Source organism: Callospermophilus lateralis, chromosome 6 (genome assembly GCF_048772815.1).
Source record: "Callospermophilus lateralis isolate mCalLat2 chromosome 6, mCalLat2.hap1, whole genome shotgun sequence".
In the NCBI taxonomy this organism is placed as follows: domain Eukaryota; kingdom Metazoa; phylum Chordata; class Mammalia; order Rodentia; family Sciuridae; genus Callospermophilus; species Callospermophilus lateralis.
In genome coordinates, this window is record NC_135310.1 from 139,299,810 (window position 1) to 139,313,052 (window position 13,243).

The 13,243-nt window shown below is 39.2% G+C and overlaps 1 protein-coding gene across 4 annotated transcripts in view; it reads right to left on the bottom strand.

The window, feature by feature from the left end:
• The window catches only part of Mylk4 (myosin light chain kinase family member 4), an 83,170-nt gene extending 69,927 nt beyond the window's left edge, over positions 1 to 13,243 (bottom strand). For 2 of the 4 annotated variants that reach the window (XM_076859116.1, XM_076859117.1), the window contains exons 1-2: positions 13,024 to 13,243; positions 10,864 to 11,134 (exon numbers count right to left, since the gene is read on the bottom strand). In XM_076859116.1, the coding sequence (XP_076715231.1) occupies positions 10,864 to 11,134; positions 13,024 to 13,043 (291 nt within the window). In that variant the 5' untranslated portion in view covers positions 13,044 to 13,243. Of the gene's footprint in view, positions 1 to 5,241; positions 5,401 to 10,863; positions 11,135 to 13,023 lie in introns of those variants that run through there. The other 2 variants (XM_076859119.1, XM_076859118.1) reach the window with 2 other exon arrangements.

Consider the following 13,243-nt stretch of genomic DNA (forward strand, 5'->3'; position numbering starts at 1 on the left):
CTGTAACCAGCGCTCCTTAGAAGAGGAGCCTGGGGACCCATGGAAACTAAGCAGCAGGGATACAGTTGCAAAGCTAGAGAGAGGTAGAGCCAAGGTGTGAGGCCAGATAGCTAAGCATCCCAAGAGCTGGCCTGCAGGGAGGGCTCTGAGTAGATGGATCCCAAGCCTAGCCCATCAATTACTCTGCTGAGAACCTTGACAGCAACCACACAATGAACTTTCTACATGTTCTACAAAGAAGACTCGCTTTGACCAAACACATAAAAAGCAGCATAGAAGGCTTGGTTGAAAGAAAATTCTAACTTTCAGAGAGGATAGTGGCTTGTAATGAATCTCAGACAAGTCCATTTATCCTCTCTAGGACTTTAAATTTCCCCTTCAAAGAAGAATTTGGATAAGCTGATCCCAAAGTTCACTCAAGATCTAATCCTAGGTCCCTCATCTGTGTGTGTGTGTGTGTGCGTGTGTGTGTGTGTGTGTTGCTGAGCACCGAACCTGAGACCTTGCACATGCTAAGAACATGTTCTACCACCAAGCCATGTTCCCAGCCCCACAGTTCCTAATCTTTGAGTCACAGTCTCTATACCCACAGCACGGGTCTGTAGTGTTCCCTTAGCTATGGAAATGCCAGTAACCTGCACGCATCCAAATTCCCAAATGGGTAAAACCATGAGCCATTACTTATACAATAGATTTGTTGTATAAGTGGACATTTATGTGGACATCCAAATGAGCAAATATCATTCTAACACCATCAATGGACCAGCAAATGAGATATTTTTTCCCTATTAAAATTGAAAATGAGGATGAAAGAATCACTAAGATGAATACAAAATGCAAGGTGGCACCACAGGTTCCAAGGCTGTCACTGTAGGTAAGCAGACAAGAACCTGTGGATACTTAAGCAAGTAAGATAACTAAGTAATGACGATTATAACAAGTACAGCCTTTATGTTTTACAAAGCACTTTCATACATACTGCAATACTTTATTTGGCCCCAAGAGCAACTGTGTGAGCAAATGGGGCTGCAGAAAGGGAGGGGTGCACACTGCTATGCTAAGAATTTAAAGAATTCCCCTGAGGAGGAAGAGTTGGGCCTGCAAGCTGAATCAAACCCCAGTGGTCTATCTTTAACAGAATATATAATTGTGAAGTGCAAAGTTGGGTGTGGTGGGGGCAATCAGTGATGGTTTAGAGAGCAACCATTGAGTTCAAAGTTCAGGTCCACCTCTTACTGTTCCTTGGCATTGGGTAAGATAATTAATCCTCCAGTTGTCTGTAGAGAACACCTACCTCAAAGGCTGACAGACTTTGAATGCATCAGAATATGCACACACACACACACACACACACACACACACACACTCACCCTCCATCCCTCCATGCCCAGCTTTGCTTGGGCGATTGCCAGATCTACATAGGAGTATAAAGACACTTCACCCCAGAGCCAATGCATCTCATCTTCTCCCCTGGGTTCTCTGTCATGATAATCTCGCAGAGATTATCATGGGAACCAACATTTATGCATAGACAACTGACAATGCCAGCAGGTAGTTATCCTTGTTGTGGGGATGGGTCCTGGGAGATCAGCACTCCCTTCAGTCCTGGGGAGGGGTACAACCTTGAGGTCATCTGCCCATGGTGATCAGCCTAGGCATGACCTGGTTGGGGTTTCACCTTCTTCCCCGATTTTTATACCCCAGTCCCATGCCTGCTCCTGGGAGCCAATTCCCAAAAGAAGGACCTACGCAAATGCTCTGGCCTCAGATTCTGCTTTCTGGTGACATGATGGAGACACAGGACTAGGCACACAAGAAATCTAAATGAACTTTTCTTTACATCAATATTCTGTACTAAATGCTTTCTATTATCAATTTTCTCTGTCTTCTCTCTAAACAGAAGATTCCACTGCTGCATACTTACCACCATTTCCCTGATCTTTGTTACTGTCATCACATGGTAGACAGAAAACGAGAAATAGAGGTGGAATGGTCAAATGCCACAGAGCAAAGTTCTGAAAATAGTTCCTTAATCTGGGTGTCCTCCTGATTTGACTGATATGGGACCACCTTATGGCAGGGGATTTTAGGTGATTGAGGTCAGAGACTAACAGACCATTTAAAATTTTATATTATATGTATATACTATTGTGCATTAGAAAAATCTCTAGCTAGCACAATAAAGCTATGATTTCACTCTATTTTTGCTTTTGTTAAAAATTTTATAAATGAGGGCTAGGGCTGCGGCTGGGGCTCAGTGGCAGAGTGCTTGCCTAGCATGTGGGAGGCACTGGGTTCTATCCTCCCCACCACATAAAAATAAAGAAATAAAATAAAGGTATTGTGTCCGTCTACAACTAAGAATATTTTTAAAAAATGTTTTAAATGACTTGATATTTGAAAAATATTAATAGGAGTAAGGATAGCAGGAAAATATCCTTAAGAGATTAGCTCCAGGACTTCATCCAAAGTCCTTTATATAAAATGGTGTGGTAGTTATGTATAACATACACATTTCCTCCTGTATGTTTTAAATCATCCTGTATACTTTAAAACACTAACATAATATAAATGCTAAGTAAATATTCTGTCTTGGTAGGAAATAATGACAAGGAAAAAAATCTGTAGATGTTCATTACAGACATGATTTTTTTCTTTCTTTTCTTTTTCTTTTTTCTTTCTTTCTTTCTTTCTTTTTTTTTTTTTTTTTTTTTTTGTACCAGGATTGAACTCAGGGGCATTCGATCCCTAAGCCACATCCTCAGCCCTGTTTCGTATTTTATTTAAGAGACAGGGTCTCACTGAGTTGCTTGGCGCCTCGCCATTGCTGAGGCTGGCTTTGAACTCTTGATCCTCCTGCCTCAGACTGCCAAGCTTCTGGTATTACAGGTGTGGGCCATCATGACTGGCTTTTCTAACATTTTTCATTCGTGTTTGGTTGAATCTGCAAATGAAGAACCCATGGATATGGAGAACCAACTGTACAACAAAAATCATTAAGGTAGTCTGTGAAAAGTTGAAGTCTGGAAAACACTAATAAATAAATGTAAATTTTACAACCATTGTGGTTTAGGAAAGTGGATAGAAGTAAAGTTTGACCGACTATATTTAGGAATTTTATTATCAAGTCTGGTTACCTCTTCTCTTACCTAGAAATACAGATTTGATTTGTAACATTTATAATTTTGATTATCCTGTTTTAATTTTTAGAAAAAATGAAAATATTTTTCTTCTATTGCAACAAGTAACAGAAATAGCATAAAACTATCATAATTTTAATTATTCTGAGAGGCTAAAACAACACAAAGCTAAAACAACATAAATATAAATATGGCTCACCTGTTTTTAGTCAAGGACACCAGGAGCTCTACAAGTGTAGGGATCTACATACAGGGCATTGGAAACCCTTTTCATTACTATATGTCTTCAGTGGGAACAAAGCCTATTAATATCATAAACAGAATTATTTGATACCTTTATAAAAGACTAAAACTTCTGTGCTTGTAGAAATTTCCAAAATAATAGTTGCCCACATTTCTAAATAATCACTAGCAATGAAAAAAAAAAATAAGAGGATGTGTTGTAAAATCTCATTTAAGAGAGATTTTCTTTACAGTTGAAGAGTTACCAAAAAAAATCTTTTAGAATTATATACCCACAATGCTCCTAAATACTTGTTGACCTCTTCATTGGGAAAAGCCAGAGGCCCACATTCTTATAGGTGGAGTGAATAGCACATTCTTTTTCACATGGAAATTGGAAGCCCCATAGCATTCTCCATAGAAGAAACATAGACCCCTGATACCTCCGTAGGAGATATGTGAAACAACTGAAAATGATTGACACATGGACAATAGGGACTGCAGTTGAAAATGTAGACTTAATTATGATGTTAGGTTGCACCTAAAGAGAGGTATGATGTTTATGATATCCTACTTTAAAAAAAAAAAAAATTCTACTGCTTTCTCCCAATGCATTTATCTGGTCCTCAACTGACATAGATCAGATGATAGAAAAACCATTCCAAGATTTGGCAATTCTTCTGGCAGTGAACTTGGCTCAGGGCCTCAGGGAAGCCGATTCCTAGAGCTCTGTCCTCCTCTGTCATCAAGAGGCAAAGTTGGTGATTTCTCATGGGATGTAAATGAGGCCTGTATACACAGGAATATACACTTATCCTCACACCTGAAATTTTTTTTAAAACTGTAAGTCATGCATTGTCAATGGGGCGATAGCCCACAGGGGCTTAAAATTGGTTCTTTGTGGAGAGGGGATGAAGCATACATACACATGCAATACAGCTGAGCGGTTTATCTATGCTATGAAAATTTCATGGGGAGGGATGCAGGTATAGCTCATCAGCAGAGCACTTACTTGCCAGCAAGTAAAAGGTTCCAGGTTCAATTCCCAGCACCACAAAAAATAAAATGCCTTTTTAAAGTAAATAGATAAATTTCATGGGAGGGTTTAATCAGAGGGAAAACAAAGTTTGAGGATAAGATTAAATGGTAATAAAAAAAAAAAAAAAAAGATGGAGAAACTACCCTGAATATACCTTCAAGTAGGAAATCTCTTTGCTGTCAAATTTTCTAAAGTGCCTAGTATCATCTAAAAAAATAAGTCATCGCATGCTAATTGATAAAAGAATTGAGAACGTGGTAAGATCTATACCCCAGACAGGAATACCACCTCTTGGAAAGTGCCAAGATGCTTAAAATAGTAAATCCTCCTCCTCCTCCTTCTTGCAGAATTCTACTGTTTTCCTGACTGAATTCCATTCTTGGAATAGCTAGAGTATCACAAGAAAAGCAGTATGGGTTCAAAGGAGAATGCATAGAATGAGGAGCTCAGAAGGGCTTATACTCTTTCAGAGCTGTATTTGCAATAAATTTCTTAAAAAGAGAAAAAGCAGTCTTGCTTTTTTAAAAAAATTTTTTACAATGAAGGCGCATAAGAAGGAGAAAAATGACATCATTTTAGGCTTTCACACCCCAAAGTGATCACCGACTAATAAATACCAGGCATAGCTGACTCGAGGTTCCCCCAAAGTGGTGCAATTGTTGGAAATGTTGGAAGGTGCCACTTGCCACTATTATTAACCTTCCCTTTCTAAGACGGTAGCCCTGGGCAAGGATTCAACCGGGCATGCATTTCATTGCCTCTGTTAAGCAACACTCGGGGCTGGAAACATTTGCACAGAAGACAAAATGAATCTGTCGTTGTTAAAAGGGAATTTACTACCTGTGTGTCCCCAAGAGCAGGAGCCTGTCTGTGGCCTCCCAGTGTCATCGCCGCCCGGAATAGGCGCCAGAGGACTGAAGACGACAGAAGGCACACGCTACCTACGATCCAGACGCTTTTTCTTCTAAGTGTTGAGTCCATTCTCTGGGAGCAGCTGTGAAGTTCCTTGGCTCACAGGCGCCTTCCCTCCCCTGATCTAGCTCAACCACTTTCCAAGCACTGTCGCTCCCTGCTCTGCTCTGAGGAGTGGGTATCCCGAATTGCTGAGGATTCCTGCAGAGTCTGCCATGAGCGTCTCCAATTACACCATCTACAAATATTCTGCCTCTTTAAAAGGAAAATATGATGACTTTGAGTGACAGATCCAAAACAGGTGCAGGGGCAGAGGGAGACCTGCTGGCTATAAGGAATGCCGACGCGCATGCGTTTGTCCCCAGTTCAAGGACTAGTAGCTGCACTGTAACTCCTGTCGGCTGCGTAGGCTGGGCCACCGCCAGCCAGGCGGCTTTCTCTTGCCCTTGTGGGGTGAGGAGCAAAGAATAGGGGTGGAGAGACACAACTTACGAAAATCACAAAGCCTCCACCCTCAGTTGTGCTATTTCAAGGTCTAAGTTACAGCCACTCTGAATGCTGTTGGTGGTTCAATTTCATAGCAGTTGGTCAGGAAATGCCACCTGGTATTAAACCCACCATCTGCAATCAAAATAGGGAGATTCATGCTTTGCTTCAACCCACTCTATCCTTTTGCACATCCTGTTGATAAATATTTTATTCTGTTTGGTCTTTGGAGCATTGGTACCAGGCCTTTTAAACATTCCAGGGATTCCATGGTCTGCTTGTGTTAGGGTTGTCCTTATTTTCTACCCTCACCCTGTCCCCACCCCCAGCTGGGGTATGGAAGAATTTAAACCTGGTTTTAAAAGAAGAATTATTCCTCACTAAGGAAGACTTTTAGCACAAATCAATCAATCTTAAGGTAAGTTTTTAAAAGTTGACTTAGGAGAGTAGATTAGACAAAGGGGAATGAAAGGAAGGGAATGGGAATTGAAAAGACAGTGAAATGAATCTGACATAACTTTCATATGTTCACTTGTGAATACACGACCAGTGAAACACATCATGTACAACCACGATAATAGGATCTTAATTAGATAGGCCATACCACTTGTGTGTACAATATGTCAAAATACACTCTACTGTCATGCATATCTAAAAAGAACAAATAAAACAATAGGAGTCCTATAAGCACAGTTGTGGAGCCATGGTCCATGGTGATGTATTTTTGTAGAAGGGCCATCCTCACTCTGACATCCCACAGTTTTTGTACTTGGGACCATGCATTTTGGGTGGAGGACAGGAAACTAGGGATATCCAGGAAGGTCGAGAAAACCAAAGGACAAGGAGGTGGGCACAGACCACATAGACCATCTTGGGTATAATAAGCAGGTAGATGGACTGAGGTTGAAGTTCAGTGGGAAAATGTTTGTTTAGCAAGCACAAGGCCCTGGGTTCCATCCCCAGCACTGGGAAAACAAACAAACAAACAAAAACAAAAGAAAGCAGGATGCATGTAGTATACCTGGGAAGGTAGTAAAAAGTAGGCAGAGATGAATGATTGTCTAAGAACATTATTTGACACTTTTGTTTTTTAGTGAGCAAGTTGGGATGCCAATAAGGATGTGTATGTGCTGTGTGTGTGTGTGAGGAGGGAGCGATATTACATTGAATCTGAGAGCTATTTATATAGGCACTAGAGAACTGACAAAATTAAATCTTGGGGCTAGGGTATAGCTCAGTGGTACTTAGCATGCTTAAAGTGTATACTTAGCATGCTTAAAGCCCTGAGTTCGATGCCCAGCACAAAAGTAAATAAGTGAATAATTTTTTAAAAATCCCTGGATCTGATTGAATAAAAGCAATACTAATTATAGTTATGAGAACCATATATCATTTTTAGGGTAATGATATATACACAGTGGCTGTTCTCATCTTTCACATATGTCAGGTATATTGTTTTTTTAGTTTTACTTGATTTTTTTACTTGTATGTTGACATACACAATGAATGCTTCAATCTGGTTTATTATTATTGCTAAAAGTTTTCCTTAGTTAGGAATTGATTTGTGCTAAAAGTCTTCGTTAGTTAGGCTGAAAATTTTTTGAAAAATCCAGCCACTTATTCAACTTCCTCACGTGCAAGACCTTCTTTTGAAGGAGAATTGTGGAGGCCCTCCAAGGAGGGAAGGCAGGACTATGAGTCAGCCTGGAGGTGATGCAGTAGTGATGACTGTGGGTGCTGGTGGTGATATTTAATATTGAGTGCACGTAGGTTTGGGGGACGGCAGAGCTCATACCGTGGGGTAGAGGGAGAGGAGGAAATCACCAGTATGTGAGGGAGGGAAGCTCTGCTGTGGCTTCATTCTTGGGGAAGGTAATCCAGGAGGATGACCATCACTCTCTCTCTATCCCTGCATCCTTTCTTGGGGAGAGGCCTTTACCATCCTCCAAAATTTTTAATTTTGAGTCATCATGGAAGTCAGAAAGGAAGGAGGAAAAACAGAAACAAAGTCTTTAGGGCAGAGAGCTAGATGCCCCTCTCTGAGTAGTAAATGCTTTTAAAATTCCACACTAGATGTATAAATTAGGTGACTTTGAACATCCTTTGAAAAGTAACAGAATAAGAACAGTCATTAGAAAACAGAATGAAAAGAACACAGAAAAATTAAAAGAACAAAATTAAAATTGCAAAAAGAATTTTTTAAGTAGAAAGAAGTAGAATATATTAGTATTTAATAAATTCAACCAAAAAAGTAGAAGAAGAGAAAGAAGAGAGTTAAAAATAAAGTCAGTAGAGGAAAAATAAATGAAATAGAAAAATCTGGTTAAGAGCAGAAAAAGAAATGAATCCAAGTTTTATCCAACTATTTTAACATAGGTTGCTAAATTTATACATATTTTTTCCACTGTTGGTTCTGCAGATAGAGTCTATTCTAGAAAGTAAATGTACTCTAAGCTTCCAGAACAAAAGCTTTCATGTCCCCAGAGTGTCTGAAATTCAGAGCAAATTCTTTTCAGCAAAACCACTGAATGTTTCTACTATGATTAGTAGTGTTAATCCTTTCAGAGAAAGAAGGGATAAAAGAGAAAGAGGAAGAAAGTTGACAAGCATTTTTTTTTTTTTTTTAATAGTCCCTGGAGAGAAAAAAGTGGTATGGTAAAGATTTACTGCAGCAGAGCAGAAGATGGAGACGTGTTAATCCAGCTCTGTCTACATACCTGAAGACATCTGAGATGCTGGAATGGCCTTCTCCTCCCACCCACTGCCAGGCCTGCCACCCTGCACCACCCGGACAGGGCCTTGGCTACCGCAGGAAGGAGAAGAGCTCTGAGTCTCCGACACATATACCCATCCATTTTCCACATGGCAAGAGAGAGAGACTGGGAAATTTACTGCTGACATCTCTGGGCTTGTCTCCATTTACAAATAAGAAACTGAATGGGACATAGAGAATTCCTTGTCGCTTCTTCCCACCTTCCACACAGTATCAACTGCAGGACAGAAGCCAACAGGCCTGAGCCACAAAAGGGAGAGAAGACTTCTTTTAGGGTTTCTGCAGATTCAATGTTTTCAATCTTTCTCTCAAAAATATCTCTCAAAAAATAGACAACTGCCCCATCATTGATTTCTAACATTCTAGAACCATTGTTAATCATAAAAGTAAATCTTCCTAAAAATGTTTATGGTCCAACTTACCAGTGTCTCTTACTTTTTAAAGACAGTTGCTTATTTGTAAAATTTAGATAACAGAACTTGGAGAAAAGCTGAACATGAAAAATAATCAGACTCATATAAACTATTGCATCTACTTGATAGTTTCAGAGTTATGCAAAGTTATACGAATACACTTTATCTTTCATGTCTTGTAGAAATTAATGAACAAAAAAAAAATTCATGCTTATTTATTTGTACAATTAACAGCCCTGATCAGAAAGACTTTCATTTATCACTTAAATTTTGCTTGTGGAAATTTCTTCTTGCTCTATATTGAGCAAGATATTAACTAGCCTGGCACAGTGACACACACCTGAAGTTCCAGACACTCGGAGGCTAAGGTAGGAGGATCATTTGAACCCCAGAGATTGGGGCCAGCCTGTGTAACATAGTGAGACCCCATTTCAAAATTAAAAAAAAAAAAAAAAGATTATCTCACGGGGAAAATAGAGTTCTCAAAGAAATCTGTTTTACTATAACTCATTTCTTCCTTCCTGCACATTTTACTGTTCTTAACTCACAGTAAAATAACTCCTAGGGCTGTTATATACAATATCTCTATTTCATCCACTGTTTTGTTGTTCAAAATGCCCTTCCCACCTGAATAGTGTTTTTTGGAATAATAGCTGAGCAAAGAAGGATGTTTTCCAAACCTGTCTAACAAGAATCACTTGCTCTGATTATTAGCAACAATGATTCCAGGCCCTCATCCAGAATGCAGAATTCACTTGAATAGACCTGTTTGTTCCTCTAACATTTTTGGTGCTTATTATGTCTCCACAACTGGGTAAATAAGCGGCTGGGATACAAAATGTGGTCCCAACCTTCAGGATCCCTGTCTGGGAAAGATGATAAATACATTCGAAAGCCTTGCAGGTGCTAAGAGAAGCACAGGCAAAATGCAATGAAGCCCACGCTGGACTAGAGCTGCACTTCAAGGGATGATGAATGGAAGTGACTAAGATAAGGGAAGGGAGGAAATTGCTTCTGCTGCTGCTACTGCTGTTGCTGGCTAACATTTATTAAATGTTTACCGTGTAGCTCAGGGGTAGAGTGTGTGCTTAGAATGCTCAAGGCCCTGGGTTTGCTTCCCAGCACCACCAAAACAAAACAAAACAAAAAGGAAAACAAAGAAGTGCTTGTGATAGTGTCAGGTATTTTGCTGAGGAGTTATTCCACTTAATTTTCACAAAAGCTATCATCTCATTTTTCAGATGGGACAGCTCCTTGTTTGAACTTAGTAACTAACCAAAGAACACTCTGCACCCTTGTTCTGCACAGCAGAGGACACAGGGTTCCACAATCATGCCATCAGCAAGTCCTGCTTGTCCCTTCTCTGGTCTTCACTATCAATAGCTCTACCCCATGGGGAGCTCAAGGTCTTCAGGAAATTAAAACCTTCATCTGTAGAACAATTGTGGTCCTCAGAGCACTTCTCTGAATCTCAAGCCCAAATCCATCATTTTAAAGGATTCTTCCTTAAAGTGTGTTTCCACAGGCTCCATTAATGTATATACTTGGCAGGGGGTTGCTGGGGATGGAACCCAGGCACCTGGGCATGCTAAGTGCTCTCTTTACCACCAAGTTACAGTCCAGCCCCCAAAGCTGCTAAGCCGCTTACCACAAGGTAAAAATATATCTTCCTGATTGCTAACCAAACTCAACTTCATTGTTTAACAGCATTCTCAGTGAAACAAAACAGGAAATTGCCATTGAAACCTTTCCTTAATTCTCTCTATAAGTGACAAAATAGAATTTGAAAAGGGTCAAATAAATGGCTCCACCTGATACATTAAAAGAAAAAAAAATAGAACTGGTAATATTTAGAAGACTACATCAGCACATAATTACCTCATTCTTCCCAGATCTTGGATGTTCTTCACTGTTTTTTTCTTCCAGAAAGCATTTCACTTTCTCAACCTCTTCCATGCACTTTAAAAAGGCCATTTTCTCCAGCCCGTTGCTGCTGTAACATGTGTTGATTTCTTCCAGTCTCTTCACTTTTAGCATCTTGGTGGTGAGTCCAATTAAGCTACTGCCTGGCATGTGGCTCTCGCCTCCCTCAGTCTCCGATTTGTAAATCAAGACACAATCGTGACTTTTTAGTGCTCCTTTCTCTTGACTGTTAAAAAAAAAAAAAAAAAAAAGGAAACCAAGAAAATTCTCATCACTTAATCACATATTGACTTTCTCAACAACTAATCAATGAGAATTTGGAAGTCTCTTCTATTTAAAGAGAGAAGATCCAAAATTAGGAGGAAGAATGTTAATGTTCATATTGAATTTCCACCACCACCGGAACTTTTAAAGGAAAATATTTTTTTGTTTTGTTTTGTTTTTACTTTTCCTACAAAGAGTAAGAAGCCATCTCAAGTTCGATTGGATGTTTATGTTATCGCTCTCACTGTGTGAAATAAGGTGCATATTAAGGACAGTAAAATACCTCACCCAGATGTTTCCTTGGCATATTTTGAATTTGTTATTCAGGAAAAAGTTCACATATCTGTAAACATGGAAAAATGCCGCGAAAAGCTCTCCTTTTATAAAAAGGAATGTACTGCTATCTGTATCAGTAAAGAGCAAATCCAGACAATAAATTCTGATACCTTCCCCTTTCTGCCCAGCAAAGATCTATCCACAGGAATAAGAGATGGAGACTCTGACACCTGGCGCATGTGGAGATGACCACAGGTGAATATTACCTGAGAGACTTCACCTGCATCACAAGACAACCCTGGCTTGCTGTGCAGTTCTCCCTCCAATCTTCAGCAGACTGACCCACTTCCCTTCACCCCAGAAGCCCAAGTCCCTATCCCTTTAAACTCCAAGTATTGAGTCACATCCTTTGAGTCCCAATTTTGCATGCTCTAGGCATGTAATAAATTTTGTATGTTCTTTTTTCTGCTCTTATCAGTTTATTTCATAAACTAAAATTATCAAATTTATGTTACCAAAAGTATTCTTTTCAGAGGAAACAGAGTAAATGTATAACTTCCCTATAATATTGAATGGCCAGTTTAAATATAAAGGATCTTGGACTTAATTGGGAGAGAGCTTTTGCTCCTCATGTTCCTAAAGAAGGACTTACTAAATAAGGGGTTTCTCCTGCTTCCTCTGGAATTTTTTCTCCTTCTCAGGAGAGATTTCCACCAGATAAATCCTTTTTCAGAGCTCTTCTCAGCTCTTCCTTTTTTTTTTTTTTTTTTAAAAATTCCCCGGGATCCAACCCAGGGCCCCACACATGCTAAACAAAAGCTCTACCTCTGAGTTACACCCATTACACCCCTTTTTCCTCTGTCTGCACCTTTAAATGTTTGGTGTTTATTTTTAAAAAGAAGTTAATTTCCATACAGCACTCCCGTAGAGAAGGTACCCAGAAACCTTTCTTTGCATCTTCATTAATGGTTATTCTCTGAGTAGTTCAGAGTTCTTGTGATTTAAAAAAAAAAAAATATTTTCCATACAAATTAAGTAATGCACACATTACAATATTGCTGTCACTCTAGACACATAATTGTATGTATATGTCTACACACCCCCTGATTATATATAGAGAGAGAAATAAAGAGATTTGAATTTGAAGTGTTTTCCCATGGCTAACTCTGGAGGCCCCCTACTGGAAATGTGAAAATTGCTCCTTCCAGCTTTTTCAAAATTTAAAAGCATCCGTAATCTCCCAAGTGAAACTTTGTCTTTCATTTTTGCAACTCATACAATAAAATAATAAACTGGAGTTCCAAAGTATTTTCAATTCAGTACTCTACAAAACTTGATGCATGATTGTTCTAAGACAAAACTATAACTAAAAGATAATTTTAATTGCAGAAGGTACTAAAGCTGGAGTAGGAAGCCATATAAAAATTAACACATTAAAGGAAAAACTTAGGTTCCAGATATTGTCATTTTGCAAAGAAATATTACACATTTAGCTTTATGTGCAGTTTAGTACCTCTTGTTATTTAAAGCAACATAGAAGAGATTCAAGAGATAACAATAAACAAAAACAATTACCATTTATAGGAAGACATCATAGAGTTTGAACCACTCCAAGACCAGAACGTAAGTTCCACCAGATAAAGAGAAGCTTTTTAGACTTCAGATTGACCACAGAATCCTCTGGTAAAAGCCTTTACTCTCAGTCAGTGGAAGTCTTCTGAAAAGACAAGTGTCCACTACGAGAGGAAGTATCCTCTCTCTCAAATGCCACTTTGAGCCCCTGTTTAAACTAATA